The 27,632-nt window shown below is 47.1% G+C and overlaps 1 protein-coding gene and 1 pseudogene across 1 annotated transcript; one reads left to right on the forward strand and one right to left on the reverse strand.

Moving 5' to 3' along the window:
• Positions 1 to 431: 431 nt before the first annotated feature.
• On the reverse strand, positions 432 to 18,461 carry LOC132808214 (zinc finger protein 420-like). Its single transcript, XM_060822045.1, has 4 exons — positions 18,240 to 18,461; positions 14,003 to 15,276; positions 8,274 to 8,280; positions 432 to 1,690 (listed from the first exon to the last, which is right to left on the reverse strand). Exons 2-4 carry the CDS (start codon positions 14,866 to 14,868, stop codon positions 923 to 925), a joined length of 1,641 nt encoding a protein of 546 aa, XP_060678028.1. The 5' UTR covers positions 14,869 to 15,276; positions 18,240 to 18,461; the 3' UTR covers positions 432 to 922.
• An 8,289-nt stretch (positions 18,462 to 26,750) lies between these two features.
• The window catches only part of LOC132808215 (zinc finger protein 271-like), a 51,037-nt pseudogene continuing 50,155 nt past the window's right edge, over positions 26,751 to 27,632 (forward strand).

The raw sequence follows: 27,632 nt of genomic DNA on the forward strand, positions 1-27,632 counted from the left end.
GACTATGTCTACATAGTTGAAACCAATTTCACAAAATGAGGAATAGGCCATTCACCCCTTCCAGCCTGTCCTGAGCTGTGGCCTAACTGCACGTATTCCAGTGCAAGTTTCAGAAAGATTTCAGCAGCTCTTTTAAAAAATTGAAGTGCGTTTAGACTTCAATGATGTTTCTGAATATATCATTTTAGCTATTCTCAATTTTAAAGATAAGACCTTCCCAGTGCTGCCAGTAACCTTTACAATGTTGATGAAACGATGCAGTACCTGTACTCCTTAAAAATTTACAATTTCTAACGATACAAGCTCCTCATTCACTGCTCCAGCTGATACACGACATTAGAAACTTAGTGCAGGAGGCTGGAAGAAATGAGCAGCTTTAAATCAAAGACCATCTGGAGCTCAAAGCTTTTAATGAGAGTCTGAGCCCGGCAGTAAGTTCAGGTAATCTTTATTGTGACCCAACTTTGTTACAGCTTCAGATCCCCCCCAGCAAAAAGGGGGAGAGAAAGCAGCTGCTTTTTAAACAACTCAAGGTCAAAGTGCACACACTCCCCCTCCTCCACCCCACCCCACTTTCTTTACTATCGGACAGCACAGAGTTGTCCCTTTGTAATTGGATCCTTGGTACAGCCTTAACCCGTGGGGCCAGGAACAGGGCAGTGTGGAGTGAAACAGACTGCTGTGGGTCTGGAGTCATGTGTAGGCCAGACCGGGTAAAGGATGCAGCTGGGACGACTGAGTGAATCCTTTCCCACAACGGCAGTTTCTTTCCCTAAAAAAAAAGCAACCCCTCCCCCACAGAAAATGGTTTCATCATTAGGTTCTGACCGTATTCCAATTCTGCCGCGGTGGGATTCAAACCCAACAGATCCCAGAACTGGGTTGATAGTCCAGTCGATAATGGCACTCGGCAGTCGCTTTGTCACTCCCCCTGCGATGGCACGTGAAGTCGCTGGTGGCTCCGGAGGTGGGCGGAGCGGGTGAAGGCCTTCCCACACTCAGGGCAGCTGAAGGGCTTCTCCCCCGTGTGGACTCGCCAATGGGTCAGCAGGGAGGAGGAATCGCTGAAGGCCTTTCCGCACTCGGGACAGCAGAAGGGCCTCTCCCCTGTATGGACTCGCCGGTGGGTCAGCAGGGAGGAAGAATAGCTGAAGGCCTTCCCGCACTCGGGGCAGCTGAAGGGCTTCTCCCCCATGTGGACCCGCTGGTGCCTCAGCAGGGAGTAGGAATAGCTGAAGGCCTTCCCGCAATCAGAACAGCTGAAGGGCCTCTCCCCTGTGTGGACCTGCTGGTGGGTCAGCAAAGTGGAGGAACGGCTGAAGGCCTTCCCACACTCAGGGCAGCTGAAGGGGGTCTCTCCCGTGTGGACCCGCTGGTGCCTCAGCAGGGATGAGGAATTGCTGAAGGCCTTCCTGCACTCGTGACAGCTGAAGGGCCTCTCTCCCGTATGGACTCGCCGGTGGGTCAGTAGGGAGGATGAATCGCTGAAGGCCTTCCCACACTCAGGGCAGCTGAAAGGCCTCTCCCCCGTGTGGATCCGCTGGTGCCTAAGCAGGGCAGAGACCTGGGTAAAGCCCTTCCTGCACTTGGGACAGGAGAACGGCCTCTCCCCGGTGTGGGTGCGCCGATGAATCTCCAGGTCAGACGGAGTACGGAAGCCTTTCTCACAGTTACCACACTTCCACGGTTTCTCCATGTCCGAAGCTTCAGCCACAAACAAACGCATGTACTGCCCCTCACTGCTGGGAATTCCTTTTTCCAGGCCGTATAACTGTATCAGACTCCACACTCAGTGCGCAGCAACAGTAGGGTCTCTCATCCAGTCCCACTGACAATGAAAATGTCCTGAAATAGGAACCAAAAAGGTTTGCTCCTTCTCACAGAATTGTAATCAAAAATCGTGGCTGTCCCAATCGATTGAGTGACTGTCAGATATTGATGTGAAAGTGAAGACCGCAGACAGGGGAGAGTCAGTGTTGAAAAGTGTGGTGCTGGAAAAGCACAGCAGGTCGGGCAGCATCCGAGGAGCAGGAGAGTCAACATTTCAGGCATAAGGCCTTCATCTGTTCATTTTGAAACTTCTGTCTTCAGATCTTCAAATACTCTGGAAAAAGAGATTACAAAAGTCATCTACCCTGCACTGAGTGAAATTCAGAACAAGCTATTCTACTTTCTGTGGAACATTGTTTTCTTTTGTTATTCCACAAAATTGAAAGGAACATCCTTTTCTTTCTTGTTCTCTCTCTCTCTCGCTCTCTCTCTCTCTGCTCTAACCAATTCTCCTGAAGGTGCTGATTCAGGATCAGAACAGCAAACACGTCAAGACTTACACCTTGGATAACTCCACCTGAAAGTTAACATCTTTCACAACACTGGGATACTGCTGAGAGTGAGCAGGTCTGATTTTGGGAAGCAAAACAAAATGTGTCAATTCAGGATAAATCGGGATTGGTTATCGAGGAATAACCAGACACATCAAGGCATTAACACAGGCACCAGAGAGAAACTGAACAGAAGAGATGTGACAAACGTTAGTAGAAAGCCAGAGTCATTAAGATATGCCGCAGAGTAACAGAATCTTTGGTCCAATTAGTCTATGCTGACCAGATATTGTAAATCAATTTAGTCCCATTTGCCAGCACTTGGCGCATATCCCTTGGCCAATTCCCCCTACCTTGCACATCCCTGGACACTATGTGTAAGTTAGCATGGCTATCCCACACAAACCTGCACCTCCTTGGGCACGATGGGTATTTTAATACGGCCAATCCCCCCTCACCTGCACAACCCTGGGCATTATGCATAATTTAACATGGTCAATCCACCCTAACCTGGGCAAAGTTAAAAATCACACAAACCTGGGTTATAGTCCAACAGGTTTATTTGGAAGGACCATCGTTTGGAGCACTGCTCTTTCATCAGGTGGTTGTGGAGAATAAGACCATAAGGCACAGAATTTATGGAAAGACATTTGCGCCCTGCCACTGAAATGTTATATTGAACAAATCTGGATTGTTAAGTCTTTCATCTTTTAGAATGGATTGCAGGTATCATTAATATGTAAATCCCAGAACTTCCTGTAAGGCACCTTCTCAAGATAACATAAGGCTTTATAACAAAAGGTGGCATCTCAGCTCAGACAATGCATTAAAGGTATGAGGTCAGAGCATGGAAACAGACCCTTTGGTCAAACCCGTCTGTGCCAAACAGCTATCTGAAGTTAATCTAGTCCCATTTGCCAACATATGGCTCTTATGGTTCTAAACCATTCCTATTCATGTACCCAGCCAGATGCATTTTAAATATAATTGTACCAGCCTCACCACTTCCTCTGGCAGCTCGTTCCAAACATGCACAACCCTCTGCGTGAAAAAGTTGCCCGTCAGGGCCCTTTTAAATCATTCCCCTTTCACCTCAAACATATGCCCTCTAGTTTTGGACTCTCCTACCTTGGGGAAAAAGACCTTGGATATTCACCCTATCCATGCCCGTTATAAACCTCTATAAGGCTGCCCCTCAGCCTCAGATGCTCCAGGGAAAATATCCTGGACCTACTCAGCCTTTCCATGTAGTTCAAACCCTCCAAGTCTAGCAACATTCTCGCAAATCTTTTCCGACCCCTCTCAAAGTTTCACACGTTCTTTCCAAAAGCAGGGAGACCAGAAATGGACGCACTATTCCAAAAGTCGCCTTACCAATATACAGCCACAACATGACCTCCCAATGCCTATACACAATGCTCTGACTAATAAAGGAAAGCATACCAAACACATTCTTCACTATCCTGTCTACCTGAGAGTCCATTTTCAAGGAACTATGAACCTGCACTCCAAGGTCTCTTTGTTCTGCAACACTCCCCTTCACTGTACCAGTCCTGTCTGGATTGCTTGACCAAAATGCAAAACCTCACATTTCTCTAAATTAAACTCCACCTGCCACTCCTTGGCCCATTGGTCCATCCGATCAATTCTAATTTACAGTGAATTCTGCTTCCTCTCTTATTCTCTAGAAGTTAAAATCTCCATCCCACACACTCTCCCTCCTTTCTCACTTTGTAGAACCTAATCCCTGCTGTATCTCATCCTGAAGGGTCTGGTTCATGCTGTTTAACAGGCCCACACTCAGGGGAGATCTAATTGAAACATACAGAATACTGAATGGCCTGGACAGAGTGGATGTTGGGAAGATCTTTCCATTGGGAAGAGAGACTGGACTCGAGACACAGTCTTAGAGTAAAGGGAAGACCCTTTATATTGGAGATAAGGACAAACGTCTTCAGCCAGAGAGTAATGAATCTATGGAATTAACTGCCACTGAAGGCTGTGAAGGCCAGGTCACTGAGAATATTTAAGACTGAGATAGATAGGTCCTTGAGTATCAAGGGGATCCAGGGTTACAGAGAAAAAGCAGGAGAATGCAGATAAGAAACTTAACAGCCACGATTGAATGGTATGAGCAAACCCAATGGGCTGAATGGCCTAATTGCTGTTCCTATATCTGATGGTCTCTTGCTGTCCTGGACACAACTGCATGAATCCAAGTAAGATTCTATTAATCCATTTTTTAAGATTAGAATCAGTCTAACCATTGTGGTACAGACAGCCTCACACAGGGAAACTCACACCTTCAATACATTATCTGGGACAACATGACAGCAATTGGGAATGGAACTTTTAAAAAAAGTTTTGCTATTTACATATGAAAGAACTGAAACCAACATGGTTATTCTAAAAGAGGAGAGACTTAACAAATAACCCAGCTCTTTTTCAATATATAATTTCAGTTACATCCCACTGTAAACTTTTGCTAAATTCAGTGTCTTACAATCTTATTCTTCACAACCACCTGATGAAGGAGCAGCAGTTTGAAAGCTAGTGCTTCCAAATAAACCTGTTGGACCATAACCCTGTGATTTTGATTTTTAAACTTCGAACACAGAGTGTGAGAATTGGGAGCAGGAGTCGGCCATTTGGTCTTTCGAGCCTGAACCAGCATTGAACAGACCATAACTGGATATGAATCTTCCTACATCTCGGTGATAAGCTGGGACTTTCTTCACTGGAGCACAGGAGGTTGAGAAGTGACCTTATAGAGGTTTATAAAATCATGAGAAGTATACATGCGGTGAATGGCAGGTGTCATTTCCCTCAGGTGGGGGTTTCAGGATTAGGCAGCAAATTTGGAAAGGAGAGAGGAGAAAGGTTTTGAAAAGACTTGAGACAGCTTTTTTTCAAATATAGTGGTTCATGTGTGGAATGAATATCCAGAGGAAGTGATGTTACTTTCAAAAGATATTCGGTTAAATACATGAATAGGAAAGGTTCGGAGGGATATGGGCCAAACACTGGCAGGTGGGACTAGATTAGTTTGTGAATATATTCAGCATGGACTAGTTGGACTGAGTGGTCTGTTTCTTTGCTGTATGCCTCTAACTGTTCTGTACTTGTCTTAAAAACATTTTCTTGCTTTCCCCCATAAACATCCACTTCTTTGTTGCTCAAAACTCAGATGAACTCAGCCTTGAATATATTCAATGACCTCTAACTGCAGGAAGACATCCCCACTTCTGAACACAATCCCTCTTGTTAATATACCACTTGCCTTGCTGATTGCTTGCTGCACCTGTCTGACAACTGGCAGTGACTGGTGTAGAAAGACACTGAGACCCCTTTCTACATCCACATATCATTCCCTATTCCCTTGTGCCCGAAACATCGACTATCCTGCCTCTCGGATGCTGTCTGGCCTGCTGTGCTTTTCTAGCGCCACACTTACTGACTCTAATCACCAGCATCTGCAGATCTCACTTTCTCCACATCTCAGTTTATCACCATTTAAATAATACACTTCCTTTCTGCTCTTTTTCACAACTTCACATTGTTGTACTCTTTCTCACATATTTTCCAATTGTGATCTTCTCTACATTGGGGAGACTGAGCATAAACTTGGGAACGGTTGCTGAGCGTCGCAGGCGGGTCCACAGTCACTACCCATTTTAATTCCCCTTCCCACTCCCTTTCTGAAAAGACTATCTTAGGCCTTCTCCATTGCCACAATGAACCAAACAGCAAATTGGAGGAACAACACCTCAAATTCCGACTGGGTAGCATATAGCCCAAAGAACTCAACATTGAGCTCTCCAGTCTCAAACCTCACTTCCCATCCCCGCCCCACCCCTTGACTCCCTTCTCAACCCCTCCCCCTCATTTCCGCTCCTCCCTGTCACAAACCAGATTTATTCCTCCCATTCGCTGCAAATGTGTTGCTGGTCAAAGCACAGCAGGCCAGGCAGCATCTCAGGAATAGAGAATTCGACGTTTCGAGCATAAGCCCTTCATCCTGATGAAGGGCTTATGCTCGAAACGTCGAATTCTCTATTCCTGAGATGCTGCCTGGCCTGCTGTGCTTTGACCAGCAACACATTTGCAGCTGTGATCTCCAGCATCTGCAGACCTCATTTTTTACTCTTATTCCTCCCATTCACCAACCAGGTCAGACCTTTCACCTATCCCCACTTCACCACCCTGCCCCCAGGACACCCTTTATCTGCACCCATCCCCAATCCTGAAGAAGGGTTACACCTGAAACGTCGACTTCTCCACCTCCTGATGTTACCTGGTTTGTTCTGTTCTTCCAGCCTCCTGCCTGTCTATTTTGCCAATTGCGACACAGACGTGGAGCAACGTTTCCAGAGTCTGTCCCCACCTTTCAGTTGCTGCAAGTCAACAACTGAACCCCAGAATGAAAAAAAAAATTGGAAAAGGTGGTGAGAAAAGAGAGTGCCGTACTCACAGATGTTGGACAGAGGAAGGAGATTGCAGTCTGGGGTGAACCTCAATCTTCACTCGGAGAAACAGGAGCTCATGGTCCAACTTCCGCATTCAGACAATGGGGTGGCTCTGATTGGCAGGAAGACTAGACTCCTTCCGGTCCTCCAGTACTCCCTATTGGTCAATCAAAAGAAGATCGCGCGCCTTTTTGTGCGGACAGCGACGAGCATGCCCAGTGTTTTGCTGACACCCGGTGAGCATGCGCATGGCGTTGCTGACACCGGCAAACATGCGCTGTATGCTCTATCGGGATGCTGGTGTTACTGACAGATTTTAAGTGCCCAAATGCCAACAGGAAAAAAAAAGGGGGAGAGCCACAATATTTTTTCCCAGTGTTCGACATTTTATTGCTTTTGCATTTTGTCTCGCTGCTCAACCTTTGTATGTCTTTTCCCCTTGTTGAGAGAGTCTCCGCGTGAGCGGACTGTGGGCAGCGCTTTAACCTGTTATACAGACTGAAGAAACATTACACTATTCGCAGGAGGGAGTGACTGTACACGTTTCCCGAGTGTGATCACACTTTCAATTGTTCATCGGAAACACAGAGCCAAAAAGTCACCAGAACTGCGGAGAAGTTGTGGAAATGTGGGGTCTGAGGGAAGGGATTCCATTCCCCGTGGGCACTGGAGATTCATCAGCTCAGTTGCAGTGCGGAGAGGCCGTTCTTCAAAAAATTATTACATTATTTCCCATTGACAAAAACACATTCACGCTGCCTGATTACCTTGAACTTATACAAGTGCCCTGTCGTAATACCTTTGATAATAGCTTTGAACATTTTCCCCATCACATATGTTAAGTTAAATGGTCTGCAGTTTCCTGTTCTCGGTCTGCTTTTTTGAAGAAAGGATTTTTCCAATTTAAAGAAACCATCCCTGAAACTAATGAGGTTTGGAAAATTAAAATCAATACATGCGGGTAAGTGGAGTTGAAATGCCCATCAGCCATGATTGAATGGCGGAGTGGACTCGATGGGCCGAATGGCCTTACTTCCACTCCTATGTCTTATGGTCTTATTTCACTTGCTACTTTCTCTTTAAGAATCTAGGATGAATTCCTTCAAATACCCAGGACTTATCAGCTCTTAGTTCCAACAGTTTACTCAGTACTACTTCCCTGGTAATTGTAATTTTCTTCAGTTCCTCCCTCCCTTTCAATTCCTGATTTACAGCTCGTTCTAGGGTGTTACTTGTATCCTCGCCAGTGAAGTCAGATTCAAACTCTTCAATTCACCTGCCATCTCTTTATCCTCCGTTACTGAATCCCCATACTCAATTTTCTGCACAACCAACACTTATTTTGATAACATTTTTTAAGAAAAGCTGAAAAAAAACTTTCCAACCTGTTTTTATCATTTTTTAGCTAACTTTCTAACTCTAATTGCCGTGCTACTGCCTGCATTATTTCTGATATTTTGCCACAGCTCTCAACTCTAGCATCAACCTGTCTGCTTATTCTATTGAACTGACCTTGGTTAAGTGTTGCAAAACACACAAGGGCAAATCTTTCCTCTCCAGAAAGTCTTAGTACTTAACATGATAAAATTCACTTTGAAATACTGTTCATCCAAATTTTATCAAGCACGTACTACAGATTCAACATCCCACAATGACACCCAGTTTTGTTATGATCTTTAATTCTGAAGAGACATTTGAATACCCAGTGATTAACTGAAAGAATTCTTCATTAAGTTCACATTTTTAAACAAATAAAAGTTACCAATTAACTGGAGTAACTTAGCAGAATGGGATGTATGGCCTTAAATTGTAAATCTAGTTTTCTTTACATCCCTGCAAGAGTTCCCATGAATCTTTACAAGAGTCTTGATAGTTCATTCACTTTCTGGGAATAGTGCAAAGGATGCAACATCTCGCTAGGATTCACTTGAATCCTTCTCAGGATTCCAAGTATTCCTGGTAATTGTATGTGGGAAAAGATCTGCCACCCTGGCAACCCACAATAGGCCCACAAAAGCAAAATTGGCCAAACTGTACTAAAATACCCAGAATGCCTCAGCACGGACCAAGCAGGCTGACAAGTGAAACTAGACAGCATTTGCAGACAAGGGAATACCGGTACACTTCAAACACCCACTAACAATGAGAATACCACAGGTATCCCAAAGCCCCGAGGGCAGCTTCACAACCCAGCAACACCAAAGCCACACAAAGGACAGGTCAGACAGAGAGGCATCAGCAAGAGCATTGCTCCCAGGACAGGACAATGGAAGCAACTCACCGCTTCAGAGGAGACATTAGCACCTCCCTGCGAAGAGGAATGGAAGCTCCTGATCCATCGATACTGTCAGAATGTTGCTTTGTGTAGAGAATTAGGACATTTCTCTGATAACTGTTTTATGATTAGCATCATTGTATCTAGATTACTCCATTTCTAGCAGCAACATTTCACTGCCACCCAGACAATTGGCTATGAGGTTGCTTTACTATCCAAAGCCATCCTGTCCCTACAACGTCGCCCTGCCCCCACTCACTCTGACCACCATTACAGATGACCACGACTGTTTAGACATTGTCCAGCAGGTCATCGCCTCATGCCCTGACCTCTCTGAAACACCTCTAGACAACTCTGACCTCATTCTCTATACGTATGGCTCATCCTTCAGGCCCTCAGACCACTGCACACTGGCAGGATATGCCATCTGCACTCCTTTCACAGTTCTAGAGTCAGCTGCACTGCCAAATGGCACATCTGCACAAACTGCAGAGCTGTTTGCACTCACTAGGGCTTGTGTCATTGCTAAAGGACACACAGCAAACATTTATCCTGACTCCAGATATGCCTTTGGAGTCATCCATGATTTTGGCACATTCTGGAAACAGAGAGTCTTCATCACATCAGCAGGGAGGCCGCTACAACACGCTGCGCTGATTTCTAACCTTCTGGAAGCAGCCCTGTTACCCTCAGCCCTAGCAATGATCAAATGCCATGCCCATACCTCTACCACTGACCCAGTCACCCTCGGGAATGCCTCAGCTGACACAGCAGCCCGGAAGTCGCACTGCACCCCACCATCTACATCCTGCAGGCCCCCAGAATAGTGAAGGCCCCAGTATTCCCTGAGCCCATGGAGGCTGTGCAAGCTACCCAAGAAACTGCTCCAAAGCAGAAAAAGGACAGTTGGGCCTGCATTGGGGCCACACAATCTCCTTCCCTCAACCTGCTAATGCACCCTGATGGCCGCATCATTTGCCCAAGTGCCCACCTACACACACTGGCCCGAGCAGCCCACAGCATTGGCCACACGGGCAAGAGGGGCATGATACACACTGTAACACAGTCCTGGTATGCACCAGGATTCACTGCTGCTACCCAAGCCCTGATATCACAGTGCCTCATCTACCTGCAGAACAATGCAGGGAAGCCAGTTGCCAAGTACCTGCCAGTTCCTGAGGGGCCTTTCAGCCACTTACTGATGGACTTCACACACGTCCCAAAAACAGGGTTACAAGTACATCCTGGTCAGAGACATGTTCTCCAAATGGGTGGAAGCATTTCCCACAAGAAAGGATGATGCATGTATGGTAGTAAAATGCCTCCTAAATGATGTCACCCCCAGATCTGGAGTTCCCAGCAGCATAGAGACGGAGAGGGGGACTCACTCACGGCTCGGCTTGTGACCGGCATTAGCGAGGCACTAGGGATACCACGGCAACACCCCATTCTCTACCAAGCCCAGTCGTCACGCATGGTCGAGCAGATGAATGGCAGACCAAAACCACCCAGAAAACAGGACTGACCTGGTCAGACGCCTTGCCACTTGCCCTCTGTGCTACACATGCACAGCCAAACTGAACAGTTGTGCTCACCCCTTTTCAAGGACTTATGGGGCAGCCTATGCTCACTGTCACCAGAGCCCTGACACTCACCACAGACACAGCCCTGCTTCTGACACAAGAGGCCCCACTAGAGTATGTCCAGGCCCTTAGCAGGAGCATTAGTGCTCACACAACCAGATCAGGGCTGCGTTGCCCACACCCCAATCAGTGCCCATTCATCTGTTCTGACCCGGGGACTATGTTATGATAAAATCACCAGAAAAAGGATTCTCTCTCCCCTCGGTGGAAAGGCCTGTGCCTGATGACAACCCGGACTGCTGTGAAACTGGAAGGATGGCCCGAATGGACACATGCCACCCGCTGCAAGAGGGCTCCACAACCTCTGAACAGGGACCACACAGAGGAAGGCACCACTCCGACCACCCAGGATGGATCCAGCTGCTCGCGGCAGCCATCACCATCTGATCTGTCTGACCATCACACTGTGGCTTGCTGGTAAACAGGGCCAAGGGGCAGCACATTTTATAACCCACTGTAATTTGCAGGCCAACACCTTCCTCAAAATGGCCCATGGGTATGCTCAGCGATTTAATCAGACCCACTGCTGGGTCTGCACTAGATCCCTGTCCACTCTCACAGGGGGCATTCCCTTCGCCTCAATCCCCTTCAATATCTCTGACATGGCGGAATGGTGGCTGGAATCAGACAGGTCCCCGGAGGTTACCACACTCAAAATACCACCAGCAATGACCAAATATGGGGACAACAGCCCAGCCCGCTGGAGGTCTGCGGGTTACCACCTGGACAAATATAAAGAGTGGTTTTACCCGGCCTACAACCTCTCCCATGAGCCCCCAGCCCTGACCATTGCTGACAACAGCCCACACAGGCCACCTGCAGGTTCCATCTGTTTGAGATACACACAGCCACCCGGATGGGAAGCTGGCTGGAGCCGGTGCATTGACTCCCTGCTCCTAACTCCCGCAGCAAGCTGATCCACTGCAGAAGGCAGCATTTTAAACCGACAGGTCCTCCACAGGATCACCCAGAATACCACCTTCCTCACCAGCTGGACAGGGCCCCAGACACTCCATCTCCAGACCGACAACAGCACCTATTTTATCTGTGGCCACAAAGCCAACCCCTGGCTGCTGTTACCCTGGACTGCGAGCAACAATGTTGGGTATGCAGTACCATTCATTTATCACTCCCAGTCCCCTCCCTTCCCAAAGCCCATGCCACGCAGCAGACTTGCCCTCGCTGCCATCGAAGCAGCTCTCTACCTGATGTCACCCCACTCTGCAACCTTACAGTTACAGGTAGAAGCCCACAAACTCGCTGTCACAGTACAGGAGGTGGCAAACTCCACAGCAGACGCATTCGCCCAGCTGAATGTGGAGGCTGTTGCCATCTGTACAGTGGCTCTGCAGAACAGGATGGCCCTGGACTACCTACTCGATGTGAAAGAGGGCATGCGCAGAGCCTGACGGCAGGGACTGATAGCCCTCATCGCTATCATTGCCGGGCTTAGAGTGCTAGCCATGGCTATCCGACTGTGCTGTTCATGCCTATGTACAATTCTGTTACCCTCTGCCCCCCTCACCACTCAGCTCGCACAGATCCATTGGGAGAACATCCCTGCCCCTAAAATAGCTTCTCCTGGACCAGACTCGGACACTGAGAGCTATCTGTCTGATACCGCGACCCCCACCTGACAATCCCCCTGACTCCGGCTACATTGCCCCTTCTCGTCCCTCCCCTAAGCAAAACAAAAAGAAATGGGGGGGTGGGGGGAGAGATTGTGGAAAAAGATCTGCCACTCTGCCAACCCACAAAAGCAAAATTGGCCAAACTGTACCTAAAACACCCAGAATGCCCATGCAGGCTCACAAGCCAAACCAGACAGCACACACGGACAAAGGAATACACTTCAACCTCACTAACAATGACAGAGCACCACAGGTATCTCAAAGCCCCAAGGGCAGTTTCACAACCCAACAATACCAAAGCCACACAAACAGCAGGTCAGACAGAGAGGCACCAGCAAGGATTTCTAGTGAAGGCAGCCCACACCTCCCAGTGCTGCCAGTAACCTTTACAATGCTGATGAAATGACGCAGTACCTGCACTCATGAAAAATTTACAATTTCTAACGATACCAGCAACTTATTCACTGCTCCACTACATTGGGAACTTAGTGCAGGAGGTTGAAATGAAATGAGCAGCTTTAAAACAAAAACCTCTTGGAGCTCAAAGCTTTCAATGACATTCTGAGCCCAGCAGTAAGTGGGCTGCCTTCACTAGAAATGATGTGGAGGAGCCAGAGATGGACTGGGTTGGATCAAGTTAAAAAAATCACACATCAGGTTATAGTGGTTTATTTGGAAGCACTAGCTTTCGGAGCGCTGCTCCTTCACCAGGAAGCCGTGGAGCAGGATCATAAGACAGAATTTATAGTAAAAGATCACAGTATAGTGCAACTGATCGGATATATTGAACAAACCTAGATTGTTGTTAAGTCTTTTGTCTTTTAGAATAGGTTGCAAGTTTTAGTTCATTAATGTGTAAATCCCAGAAAGTCTTTGAAGTTAGATGACTTAAGGTTTTATATAAATAGGTTTCTTCTCAGTTCAAACAATGAAATGTGTGAGGTTTGAGTCTGTCTGTATCCCAATCTTGAATCAGACTGGTTCTATTTTTAAAGTAGGAATTTACAAATATTACATGGATCAACTGCCTGCAGGTTGTGTGCTTTTTGATCAAAGTTGAATGTATCTGCAAATGCAAATTCACCCCATAGACCTTTATTGAGACCCAACTTTATTACAGCTTCAGATCCCCCCAGCAAAAAGACATAGAAAAAGTAGCTTATTTTTTAAAAAACAGTTCAAGTTCAAAGCGTACACAGTCCCCCCATCCCCAACTGGCTTTACTATTGGTCAGCTCCGAGTTATCCCTTTGTAATTGGATCCTTGGTACAGCCTTAACCCCGTGGGAAGTATTGCCTTACTCAGCAATTTCAACCCAGACCCGTCTCCAAGTAAGTTTCTCCCTGTTCATTTCCGCAGGTGGGGGAGTTAACCACACTGCTGTGGGTCTGGAGTCACATGTAGGCCACCCGGGTAAAGGATGCAGCTGGGACAACTGAGGGAATCCTTTCCTGCAACGGCAGTTTCATTTCCTAAAAAGGGCATGAGTGAATCAGATGGGGGTTCTCACGCCCCTGCCCCCAATAAAATGGTTTCATCGTTAGATTCCGAACTCCAGACTTGTGATCGAATTCCAATTCCACCATCTGCCACGACGGGATTCAAACCCAGGGGTCCAGTCGATAATGGGACTCTGCCATTGCTCCTTCAATTCCCCTGCCATGGCATGTGAACTCGCTGGTGCCTCTGCAGGTGGGAAGAGCGGGTGAATCCCTTCCCACACAGACAGCAGGTGAATGGCCACTTCCCACTGTGGACCCGCTGGTGGGCCAGCAGGGTGGAGGACTGTGTAAAGCCCTTCCCACACTCAGGGCAGCTGAAGGGTCTCTCCCCAGTGTGGACCCGCTGGTGCTTCAGTCTGTCGGATGAATTGCTGAAGGCTTTCCCGCACTCTGGGCAGGTGAAGGGCCTCTCCCCGGTGTGGACCCGCTGGTGGGTCAGCAAGGTGGAGGCGTGGGCAAAGCTCTTCCCGCACTCGAGGCAGCTGAAGGGCTTCTCCCCTGTGTGGACCCGCTGATGCTTTAGCTTGTCGGAGGAATTGCTGAAGGCCTTCCCACACTCAGGGCAGCTGAAGGGCTTCTCCCCTGTGTGGACCCGTTGGTGCTTTAGCCTGTCGGAGGAATTGCTGAAGGCCTTCCCACACTCAGGGCAGCTGAAAGGCTTCTCCCCAATGTGCCCCCGCTTATGCCTCAGCAGGGCAGAGGAATTGCTGAAGGCCTTCCCGCACTTGGAGCAAAGAAACGGCCTCTCCCCAGTGTGGACCCGCCGGTGGGTTAGCAGACTGGAGGCCTGGGTAAAGCCCTTCCCACATTTGGGACAGCTGAAGGGTCTCTCCCCCGTGTGGACCCGTTGGTGCTTCAGCAGGTCAGAGGAATTGCTGAAGGTCTTACCACACTCTGTGCAGAGGAACGGCCTCACCCCGGTGTGACTGCGCCGATGAGTCTCCAGGGCAGACGGAAAATGGAAACTTTTCCCACAGTCACCACACTTACATGGTTTCTCTACGGGGCAGGATCCCTCAGGTTTCTCCATGGCCAAAACTTCAGCTGCACACAAACATGTGTCGAGCCCCTCCCTGCCGTAAATTCCTCTTTCCAGGTCGTATAACTATTTCTGGCTCCACACTCAGTGGACTGCAACAGTACGGTCTCTCATCCAGTCCCACTGATTCTGAAAACATATAGAAACAGGAACCAAACAGCTTTGCTCCTTCTCACGGAATCACAGTCGAAAATTGTTGTGTTCCCAATGGATTGAGTGACTGTCAGACATTGATGTCAAAGTGAGGACTGCAGACACTGGACACTCAGTGTCGAAAAGTGCGGCGCTGGAAAAGCGCAGCAGGTCAGGCAGCATCTGAAGAGCAGGAGAGTCAATATTTCAAGCTTAAGCCCTTCATCTGTTGACTTTGAAACTTCTGTCTTCAGATCTTCAAATACTCTGTAAAAAAAGATTTCAAAAGTCATCACTGTCAGTCCAGGGTAGAAATTCAGAACAAGCAACTCTACTTTCTGCAGAACATTCTTTTCTTTTGTTATTCCACAAAATTGAAAGCATCATCCCACTCTCACTCTCTCTCTCCTTCTGTTCTCACTCCACTCTAATCCTCCTGAAGGTGCTGATTCAGGATCTTACAGGAGCAGAAAAGCAAAAATGTCAAGACTGACATCTCTCTGAATTTTGGATAGCTCCACCTGAAAATTAGTTTCTTTCCCAACATTGGAATACTGCTGAGAGTGAGCAGGTCTGATTTTGGGAAGCAAAAACTGTCAATTCAGGATGAACCTACAATGCAGCTTCTTGAAGAACAATGAGACACGAAATGGTTAACGTCCCCAGGAAGGGGAAGAAAATGAGACATCAAGGTATTGACACCGACACCAGAGAGAAAGTGAACATGCGGACCAGATATCCAGAATCAATCTAGGCCTATTTGCCAGCACTTGGCCTATATTTCTTTAACCCCTTCCTATTCATATACCCATCCAGATGGCCTTTAAATGTTGTGATTGTACCAGCCTCCACCACTTCCTCCAGCAGCTTGTTCCTTACACACACAGCCCTCTGAATGAAAAAGTTGCCCCTTACGTCCCTTTTAAACCTTCTCTTCCCCATCCCACCCTTAAGCTATTACCCTTACATTCTGGAGTATCCCATCTCAAGGAAAAGACCTTGATTTATTTACCCTATCCATGCCCCTCATGATTTTATCAACTTCAGCCCCCAGCGCACAAGGGGAAAACAGCCTCAGTCTGCTTGACCTCTCCCTATCACTCAAACCCTGGCAACATTCTTGTAAGTCCTTTCTGAACCCTTTCAAGTTTCACAATATCCTTCTGATAGGAGTGAGACCAGAACTGCATACAACATTCCAAAAGTGGCCATGGTTCTGCTGAACAATGGCAATTTAATTCCAATATATTTATTTCTTCATGAGAAGGGAATAAATGGCCATGTAGCTGTAAGAGGTCTCCTGCAGAAGAGTGTAGAACTGAGTGAGAGAACTTTCCATTAAAATGGAGAGGAACAGAGGTGATTCTGTGACTGGGGACTTAAATCTAAAGCAAGGAAATTACAACAGCAGAGGCACAAACAGGCCACAACAAATGAGGGAACATTATTGAAAGAAATGACAAACATTTAAAGAGCACCTGGAGGAACTGCAACGGTTGTCCATTCCTGTCTGAAAAAATAAAACACAGAAGGTGGCACAGCCACGGCTAACAAGGGACATGATGGATAGGACTAGACCCTAAGGAGTGGCGTACAAATTGACTAAAAATAAAGTAGCAGATCTGAAGACTGGCAGCAGTTCAGGTTTCAACAAAAGGATTGATCAAAAGGGGAAAATGGGGTATGTGAAGACAAAAAAAGATTAGAGAAAACAATAACAACTAGAACAGGCAAAGTTCTCATGTGGAACAAAGAGATGGCAGACCAATTAACCACATATGTTGCTTCTATGATCACAAAGGAGGACACAGGTAACATCCCCAAAATGTTGGGGAACACATGGCCCACTGAGAGCAGGACTGAAGGAAATGACTAGTCATGGGGAAATGGTGTTGGGGAAATTGATGGGATTAAAAGTTTACAAACCCAGTGCTGGTAACCCACACCCCTAACTATGGTCCAAGGTCATGCAATTGGCAAATCTTGAGCTAATCTTAGCAGAACTACTTAATGGTAAGGTCCTACGGAGTGTTGCTGAACAAAGTGACCTTGGAGTGCAGGTTCATAGCTCCGTGAAAGTAGAGTCGCAAATAGATAGGATAGTGAAGAAGGTGTTTGGTATGCTTTCCTTTATTGGTCAGAGTATTGAGTACAGGAGTTGGGAGGTCATGTTGCGGCTGTACATGACATTGGTTAGGTCACTTCTGGAATATTGCATGCAATTCTGGTCTCCTTCCTATCAGAAGATGTATGAACCTTGAAAGGGTTCAGAAAAGATTTACAAGGATTATGCCAGGGTTGAGGGATTTGAGCTATAGGGAGAAGTTAAACAGGCTGGCGGTTTTCCATGGAGAGTTGGACGCTAAGAGGTGACCTTATAAAGGTTCATCAAATGATGAGGTGCATGGATAGAATAAATAGACAAAGTCTCCTCCCTGGGGTGGGGGAGTTGATAACTACAGAACATAGGTTTAGGATGGGATGGGAAAATTTTAAAGGAGACCTAAGGGGCAACTTTTTCACACAGAGAGTGGTAAGTGTATGGAATGAGCTGCCGGAGGAAGTGGAGGAGGCTAGTGCAATTGCAACATCTAAAAGGCATCTGGATGGGTATATGAACAGGAAGGGTTTGGAGGGATATGGGCCGGGTGCTGGCTCAAGTTATCCCTCCTCCTGAAGAGAATTTCAAATCCATCTTCATCATGTCTTTCCTCCACTCCTGGTGTTCTCTTTTCCCAGTCTACAAACTGAAAATAACATCAACACATCAATGCTCTCCTGGTCACTGCGATCTTGGAAGGACCCAGTTTCTGTTCCAGCGCCACAAATGATCAGATTCATTCACCTCAAATTCACAGCCGTATCATTCCAGATCTCTCTCTCTCCCTCCCACTCCCTTTTCCTGTGTTAATGACACACAGACCAGGCTCAGGGCCAGGTCTCTCAGAGTGAAATGAGGACATTCTAGTTGAATGACACCAACTGTCATTTCTCTCCCGGAAGTGACGGTTGATGGTGCCCTCACCAAGATGGCCGCCCGCGCTCCCCGCCCCAAGTCAACATGCGCCTTATCCTTACAATGATGGCGCCCTGTTGCCCGGGCAACACGAGAGCTCCTTCCCCGGTGAAGCAAACACTGGGCCTGTGGGGCTTTTATTCGCGGCCTGCGGCCTCCCCCTAGGAGTTTATAAACTCCCCAGTCTCCCTCCTCCCGCGGTTCCCAATCCTACCCTGTCTCACTGTCTCCTCTCCCCGGGGGCAGGAGCCAGGTCTTGGCGCTCGGACCTGGCGACCTCCCCGGGATGTTTCTGAAACCTGGTCCTGTTCTGAAGAAGGATCCCCGGACCCGAAACACGTCCTCACATTTCTCTCAACACGAGCTGCCGGACCTGCTCAGCTTTTCCAGCGGTTTCTGTTCTTGTTCCTTCAGCCGCCGGCGCCATTCCTCTCCCACACTCAGTAACGTTGCTTCACCGCACGCATGCGCACTGCCAGGGCCCCATAGAGAGGTTTCTCCATCGCATGGCATCGTGGGAATGGAAGGTGCCATTAATGTCATGAAATCCAGTATCCCATATGCCTTCTTAACTGTCGCAGTCACTTGTTAATGAAGTACACGTCAGGGGGAAAATGTTTAATCGATTTTAGATTTATATATTGAGTGGAACACTACAGCTGTTGAACTCTAAACTCTAGTTCCAATTCGCTCTTTCTCTGTTCTCAAATAAGCACCGAATCAATGCTCTCCATCGGACCCTTCTTAACATTGATTTTTTTTAGTTTGCAGATTCCAACCCTCTGTTTCAATAATTTATTAAAATCTACTTCTAGTACATGGGCGTCACTGGCTGGCCAGCATTTGGTTCTCCTTGAGAATGTGGTGGTGAGCTGCCTTTTTGAACCGTTGTAGTCCACATCCTGTATGGTGACCCACAACGTCTTGAGAGAAGGAATTCCAGGATTTGGACCAGTGACACTGAAGGAACAGTAATACAGTTCCAAGTCAAGATGGTGAGTGGCTTGGAGGGGTACTTGCAAGAGTTTGTGTTCCCATGTATCTGTTCTCCTGGTTCTTCTATATGGAAGTGGTTGTTAGTTTGAAAGGCAACTTGTAAGGTGCTTTGGTAAATTTTTGCAGTGCGTCTTGTAGATACTACACACTACTGCTTCTGCACAGTGGATATGGTACCAATCAAGCAGGCAACATTGACCTGGACGGTATGAAGCGTTTCAAATACAATTGAAGCTGGAATCCCATCCAAGCTAGTGGGGAGTAATGGAATACTCTGCTGACTTGTGGCTTGTAAAAGTTGGAACACGTTTTGGAGAGTCAGGAGATGAGTTACTCACTGCAATATTTCTGGCCTCTGACCTGCTCTTGTAGCCACTCTGTATGTATGGATCATTTAGTTGAGTTTCTATTCAATTGTAAACCCCAAGGATGTTGATCGTGGGGTATTTAGTGACAGTAACAGTGTTGATATCACAGGTCAGTGGTCAGATTATCTCTTTTGGAGATGAGTCATTGTGTGACATTTGCGTGGCATTATGTTACTTGCCACTCACCACCCATTGGATTTGGTTAAGATCTTGTAGCATTTCTAACAGAACTGCTTCAGTTTGTGAGGAGTTGTTTATAGTGCTGAACATCTGCAATTATTGTGACATCGCCACTTCTGAACTTATGATGGAGGAAGGTCATTGATGAAGATGGTTCGGCCTACGAACTCCTGCAAAGTTGTCCAGAAGCCGCGATGACTGACCTTTACAAACCATAGTCATCTTTCCATGTGCTAGGTATGACTTAACAATTAAGACATAGAAAACTAATTGAAGGAATAGGTATGAGACGACCCTCTTCAGGGTGTCTCCAGTGCAGGTTTTCTGTTCTCGAAACAATCTGATAAATGTTGACATTCGTCAGCCTTTTGATCTTGGCAGTTTCCTTTCTCTCCAACATTTGTTTCACGTTAGCAAGCTGAATTCTTCTGCATTTTTCAGGAAAATGTTTTCCAGAAGGTAACATTCTTAATATCTGTGTAATATTCCATGGGAAAACTGTCTATAGTCCACCAGTTGGAGAGAATTTCTCTGAAAAGGCTTGTCAAATGCCCTGCTTCCACGAGACCCCGTGTTCCCAAAGTTGAAGTACTTTTAACAGCCCCTTTATATTTTCCAGAATTCCCATGATAGGGGACATGTGCCACTTGTACCCACCACAAATCTCCTGAAACTGGGTGCACTACAAAAGTCCAGCAGGAAGATTATCAGTAAAAAGGTGAGGTTTCAATCATAGATTTATAGACATCTAGAGACACACTGCACGGAAACAGATCCTTTGGTTCAACTCATCCATGCTGACCAGATGTCCCAAGCTGACCCAGTCCCAAGTTCCAGCCTTTGGCCCATATCCCTCCCAGGTGCCTTTTAAATATTGTAATTGTACCCATCTCCACCACTTCCTTGGCAGCTTGTTCCACACACACACACCACCCTCTGCATAAAAAGATTGTCTTTTTGCTACCCATAGCACCTCCTCTCCGTTCCCCCACCACCCTCGGCACCCCCTGTCAATCCACAGCTCCTCCTGTCCATTCCCACCCTACCACCCACAGTGCCCCATGTCCATTTCCCTCTCCCCACCCTCTGCCCCCCCATCCATCCTCTCTCTCTCCCCTCACCCTCACTCTCCATCTCTCTGTTCCCTGTCTATTCTCTCTCTCCACCAACTCTCTGCTGCCCATTCTTCCACCGCCCCCACCCTCTCCTTGCCACTCATTCCCTCTTTCCAAACACCCTCTGTCCCCCGTCCATTCTCTGTCTGTCCTCGTATTCTGCACCCCACACCATTCTCTCTCCTGCCCTCTCCCCAACACTCTATCCCCACACTCTCCCTCTCAGACCCTTACCCGCATTCTCTGGATCCCCCATGCTCTGCTCTGCAGGCCTTTCTCAACCCCCCCCAAAGTCCTTCTATTCTCCCTCACCCTCTACCCTCCTGTCCATTCTCTCTCTCTGATCTCCACAGCTACACCCAGCCCCGTCCATTCTCTCTCTATTCTCCCCAGTCCCCATCCATTCTATTTCTGTCCTCCCCAGCCCCATCCTCTAGCCCCCATCAATGAGAGGAAGGAATCTGGTTGGTGGCAGGGAGAAGGAGGAGCTAGAAAGATAGGGAGCTTATTTGAAGTTGAGTTCCCCAATGTTGAGTCCTCCCAACTCTACACAGCCTGGACAGAAGACGAAATGTTGTTCCTCCAATTTGCACTTTGATTCATTGTGGTAAGGGAGGAGGCCAAAGATGGTTATGTCAGAAAGGGAGTGGGAAGGGGAATTAAAATGGCTGGTGACTGGGAGGTCCAGCCGACCTCTGTGGGCCCAGGTATGATGCTCGGTGAACTGTTCCCCAAGCCTCCCCAATGTAGATAAGTCCACAATTGACAAACACATGGCAAATGTAGTACCACAATGTAAAAGTATAGCATCTGTTGTGAAAAAAAAGCAGAAAGGAGGTGTATTGTTTAAATGGTGATGTATTGGGATGTGGAGCAAGTGAGGACTGCAGATGCTGGAGATCAGAGTCAAAGTGTGGCACTGGAAAAGCACTGCAGGTCAGGCAGCATTCAACGAGTAGGAGAGTTGATGTTTTGGGCATAAGCCCTTCATCAGGAATGATGTGTGAATGTAACGTTGAAACGTTGTTACGGTACCTGCATCCTTCCTCTGGACATTTATTCCACACACAAACCACGCTCTGTGTTTTTTAAAAAAAAAACTGGTGCCCCTCATGTCTTTTTGAAATCTTTCTCCACTTACCGTCAAACTTTGCTCCCTAATCCTAAACCACCTTAGAGAAAGGAGACCCACCGTTCACCTCATCTATACCCTTCATGATTTTATAAACCTCTATAAGGTCACGTCGCAACCTGCTGTGTTCCAGTGAAAAAGTCCCAGCCTATCCACTTAGATGTAGTTAGATTCACATCCAGTTATGATCTGTTCAATGCTGGTGCAGGCTCGAAAGACCAAATGGCCGTCTTCTGTTCCCAGTTCTCTTACTGTGTCCAGGACAGCAAGAGACGAGAAGACATAGGAGCAGAAAGTAGCCCATTCAGCCCATCAAGTCTGCTCATACCATTCAATTGTGGCTCATAGGTTTCTCAATCCCATTCTCTTGCTTTCTCTCCATAACCCTCAATCCCCTTCGTACTCAAGAACATATGTCTCAGTCTTAAATATACTCAGTGACCTCGCCTCTGCAACCTTCTGTGGCAATGAATTCCATAGATTCACCACTATATGGTTGAAGAGTTTTATGTTTATCTATGTTCTAAAAGGCCTTCTATTTACTCTGAGGCTATGCCCTCGGGCCCGAGTCTCTCCTACCAACATAAACATCGTCCCAACATCCACTGTGTCCAGGCCATTCAGTATTCTGTGTTTCAATTAGATCTCTCCTGAGTGTGGGCCTGTTGGTCAGCATGAAGCAGACCCTTCAGGATGAGGTACAGCAGGGATTAGGTTCAGCAAATGGAAAGAGAGTATGTGGGATAGGGAGTTTCAGCTTCTACGGAATAAGAGAGGAAAGAGAGTTCATTATAAATTAGAATTGTTCAGGTGGGCCAATGGGTCAAGGAGTGGCAGATGGAGTTTAATTTAGAGAAATGAGAGGTGTTGCATTTTGCAGCTGTATAAGACATTGTTTCAGCCACTTTTGGAATACTGTGTTCAGTTCTGGTCTCCCTGCTATAGCAAAAAGATTGTGAAACTTTGGAAGTGGTTGGGGAAGATTTACAAGGCTGTTGCCATGCTTGTGACCTACAGCGAGAGGCTGAAGAGGCTAGGGATATTTTCCATGGAGAATTGGAGGCTGTGGGGTGATCTTATAGATGTTTATGAGGGGCATGGATAGGGTAAATACCCAAGCACTTTTCCCCAGGGTAGGGGTGTCCAAAACTAGAGGGCATATGTTTGAGGTGAGAGGGGAATGATTTAAAAGGGACGTGGCCGGCAAGGTTTTCATGCAGAGGATGGTGCATGTGTGTAACAAACTACCAGATAATGACAACATTAAAAGGCATCTGGATAGGTACATGAATAGGAAGGATTTAGAGGGTTATGGGCCAAATGTGACTAGGTTAACTTAGGATATTTGGTTTGCATGACAAACTGGGCCGAAGGGTCTGTTTCCATGCTTTATAACTCTAATCAGCTTTGCTGAAAGCAGAAGAGTCAGAGCACTTTCAGAGCAGCTTTCAAAGATGTTTTGCCCTTACTGGGAGCAATAGACAATAGGTGCGGGAGTAGGCATTCTGCCCTTCGAGCCTGCACCACCATTCAATATGATCATGGCTGATCATCCTTAATCAGTATCCTGTTCCTGCCTTATCTCCATAACCCTTGATTCCATTATCCTTGAGAGCTCTATCCAACTCTTTCTGAAGTGAATCCAGAGACTGGGCCTCCACTGCCTACTGGGGCACAGCATTCCACACAGCCACCACTCTCTGGGTGAAGATGTTTCTCCTCATCTCTGTCCTAAATGGTCTACCCTGTATTTTTAAGCTGCGTCCTCTGGTTCGGCACTCACCCATCAGTGGAAACAGGTTTTCTGCCTCCAGAGTGTCCAATCCTTTAATACTCTTATATGTCTCAATCAGATCCCATCTCAGTCTTCTAAACGCAGGGGTATACAAGCTCAGTCGCTCCAGTCTTTCAGTGAAAGGTAGTCCCGCCATTCCAGGAATTGACTTTGTGAACCTATGCTGCACTCCCTCAATAGCCAGAATGTTTTTCCTCAAATTTGGAGACCAGAACTGCACACAGTACTCCAGGTGTGGTCTCACCAGGGCCCTGTACAGCTGCAGAAGAACCTCTTTGCTTCTATACTCAATCCTCTTGTTATGAAGACCAGCATGCTATTAGCCTTCTTCACTACCTGCTGTACCTGCATGCTTACCTTCATTGACTGGTGTACAAGAACACCCAGATCTCTTTGTACTGCCCCTTTACCATTTAGGTCATAATCTGCCTTCCTGTTCTTGCCACCAAAGTGGATAACCATACATTTATCCACATTAAACTGCATCTGCTATGCATCTGACCACTCACCTAACCTGTCCAGGTCACCCTGCAATCTCCTAACATCCTCATCACATTTCACCCTGCCACCCAGCTTAGTATTATCAGCAAATTTGCTAATGTTATTATTAACACCATCTTCTATATCATTAATATATATTATGAAAAGCTGCAGTCCCAGCACTGATCCCTGCGGTACCCCACTGGTCACTGCCTGCCATTCCAAAATGGAACCGTTTTTCACTACTCTGTTTCCTGTTAGCCAACCAACTTTCAATCCAAGTTCGTACTTTGCCCCCAATACCATGTGCCCTAATTTTGCTCACTAACCTCCTATGTGGGACTTGATCAAAAGCTTTCTGAAAGTCCAGGTACACTACATCTAATGGATCTCCCTCGTCCATCTTCAGAGTTACATCCTCAAAAAATTCCAGAAGATTAGTCAAGCGTGATTTCCCCTTCATAAATCCATGCTGACTCTGTTACTACTATCCAGATGTGTCGTAATTTCATCCTTTACAATAGACTCTAGCATCTTTCCCACTGAGGTCAGATTAACTGTTCTATAATTTCCTGCTTTCTCTCTCCCACCTTTCTTAAAACGTGGTACAACATTAGCCACCCTCCAATCCGCAGGAACTGATCCCAAATCTATCGAACTCTGGAACATAATCACCAACGCATCCACGATTGCTCGAGCCAGCTCCTTCAGTCCCCTGGGATGTAGACCATCAGGGCCCAGGGACCTATCAACCTTCAGACCTAACAGTCTCTCCAACACCAATTCCTGGCAAATATAAATTCCCTTAAGATCAGTTCCTTCAGCCACTGTTACCTCAGGGAGATTGCTTATGTCTTCCCCAGTGAACACAGATCTGAAGTACCAATTCAATTCTTCTGCCATTTCTTTGTTCCCCATTATATATTCCCCTGTTTCTGTCTTCAAGGGCCCAATTTTAGTCCTAACCATTTTTTTTGCCTTTCACATACCTAAAAAAGCTTTTACAATCCTCCTTTATATTTTTGGCCAGTTTACCTTCGTACCTCATTTTTTTCTCTATGTATTTCCTTCTTAGTAATCCTCTGTTGTTCTTTAAAAGCTTCCCAGTTCTCCGTTTTCCCATTTATCTTTGCTATGTTATACTTTTCCTCTTTTAACTTCATATGTTTCTTAACTTCCCTCGTCAGCCACAGTCACCCATGCTTCCTCCTAGGATCTTTCTTCCATTTTGGAATGAACTGGTCCTGCATCTTCTGCATTATACACAGAAATGTCTGCCATTGTTCCTCCACTGCCAACCCTGCTAAGGTATTGCACCATTGAACTTTGGCCAGCCCACTCCTCATAGCTCCATAGTTCCCTTTATTCAACAGAAATATTGTCACTTTCGATTGTACCCTCTCCCTCTCAAATTGTGTTATGGTCACGACTTCCCAATGGTTCCTTCACTTCGAGGTCCCTGATCAATTCTGGTTCGTTGCACAGAACAAGTTACAGTGAAATCTTTAATTTGTGGGACAGCAACTGAGTGAATGAGTACATCCAGAATTTTAGTGGAAAGTGGGAATTCACTGCACTGTGGGGATGAAGTGCTTTAAGGTTTACCGGCAGTAAGTACAGTGTGCTGAGTGGGGAACTGAGTGAAGGGTTAGGTGGGTTCTTGTTTTAAACTGCTCATTTCTTTCAGCCTCCAACATTGTATTTCCACTGCTGTACATCAGAAGGAGTGAATCAGTCACTGTTATCATTAGAAACCTGACGGTTTTCAGTACCGCAGGTATTGCATTGTTTCCTGAGCATTTTAAAGTTTACTGACAGCAGCGGGATTTGGGCCGTATTCACTGGAAACGATCAAGCAGACAGATAACACATACGAGAGCGGAGGGTGAGACTTGTCTTTTGATTTGGTGGAAGGTGGAAGATGGGAGGTTCTGCGCACTGTGATCCGGGGCAAACACGACTGCAGTGAATCATTCAATCCCTACAGTGTGGAAGTAGGCCATTCAACCCCTCTGAAGAGCATACCATCCAGACGCAAGCTCACCAGCTCCCTGCCCTGTCGAGTAGTTTCTGCTAGTGGATGAGACTCGGCCATAAAATTAGGGGGAGTAGATTTAAGGTGGGGATGAGGAGGAGCAATGTTTTTCCCGGAGTGCAGTTAATCTGTGAAGGGTGAGGGTGGATTGGCCGTGATAAATTGCCCCATGGGCTCCAGGGATGTGCAGATTAGGGTGGATTCGCCATGTTGTTACCCATAGTGCCCAGGTATGTGCAGGTGAGGTCTAATCGGGGGGTAAATATCGGGCAGGAGGGAAAAGGGAATGGATGTGGGTGGGTTACCCTTCGGAGGTCGGTGTGGTCCCATTGGGCCGGGTGACCTGCTTCTACATTGTGCGGATTCTCTGAAAGGAAAGAATTTTTGCAAACTGTGCAACGCAGCGCGGGCCTCAATGCGGAGCAGGCGCAGTGCGGACCCGCCGTTCGCCCCGCCCCTTCGTCTCGTCACGCCCCTTCGTCTCGGAGACCGTCCCTCGTCACTTGCTCCTCCCACTGTCCCGGCCGCTCTCCGCCTCTCGCTCCACCCAGTCGCCCTGTCGCCCGCCCCTCTCCGCGCTGCTCGCTCCTCCCCTTCCTGTCTCTCCCTCCGCCGCCTCGACCCATCGATGACGTCACAACGCGGAAGTGGCTCCGCTCTTTCAGAGTAAAACCCTTTCGCTGGACAACTCTTCAATCTAAGCGGGAGACACTCTGTTCACTGGTAGCAACTGGAGTGAATCCAGGGAAGGAGCAGACTCTGCAAACTCAGGTATGTGTCTTCATTGCCCGGGTGAGGAGGGACGGAAGGATAGCCTGGCGCTGTTTTCCCCAGCCCGCGCCAGAATCTGAGGGGTAACCTGATAGACTTTTATAAAATCATGAGGAGCATGGATAGGGTCTTTCCCTTGGGGGGGGGGAGTCCAGAACTAGAGGGTGATTGGTTTAGGGTGAGAGCGGCGGGGGAGGGGGCGTGGAGATTTAATCGAGACCTAAGGAGGCAACTTTTTCACGATAAGGTAGGTGGGAGGATGGTGAAAGTGTGTACGGAATGACCTGCCAGAGAAAGTAGTGGAGGCTGGTACAATTACAGCATTTAAAAGGCATCTGGCGGGTGTATCAATACGAACGGGTCAGAGGGACAGGGAACAACTGCTGGCAAATGTGTCTAGATTAATTTAGGATATCTGGTCAGCACAGAAGATTTTGACTGGAGTGCCTGTGTCTGTTTCTGTGTGTATATCTCTGTGACTGGCTTTCCACTAACGTTTGCCACGTCTGTATGTTCAGTTTCTCTCTCTGGTGTTGGTGTTAATACCTTGATGTCTCATTCTGCTCCCCTTCCCGGGGACATTAACCATTTCTTGAGGTTGTTCCTCAAGAAGCTGCATTGCAGGTTCATCCTGAATTGGTACACATTGTTTTGCTTTCCAAATCAGACCTGTTCACTCTCAGCATTATGCCAATGACATGAAAGATATTAACTTTCAGGTGGAGTTTCAGAGAG

Source organism: Hemiscyllium ocellatum (genome assembly GCF_020745735.1).
Source record: "Hemiscyllium ocellatum isolate sHemOce1 chromosome 27 unlocalized genomic scaffold, sHemOce1.pat.X.cur. SUPER_27_unloc_37, whole genome shotgun sequence".
Classification (NCBI taxonomy): domain Eukaryota; kingdom Metazoa; phylum Chordata; class Chondrichthyes; order Orectolobiformes; family Hemiscylliidae; genus Hemiscyllium; species Hemiscyllium ocellatum.

Bases quoted from the DNA above. Each gene is read 5' to 3' on its own strand.
- LOC132808214 (XM_060822045.1), bottom strand. From the start codon at position 14,868: ATGGAGAAACCTGAGGGATCCTGCCCCGTAGAGAAACCATGTAAGTGT.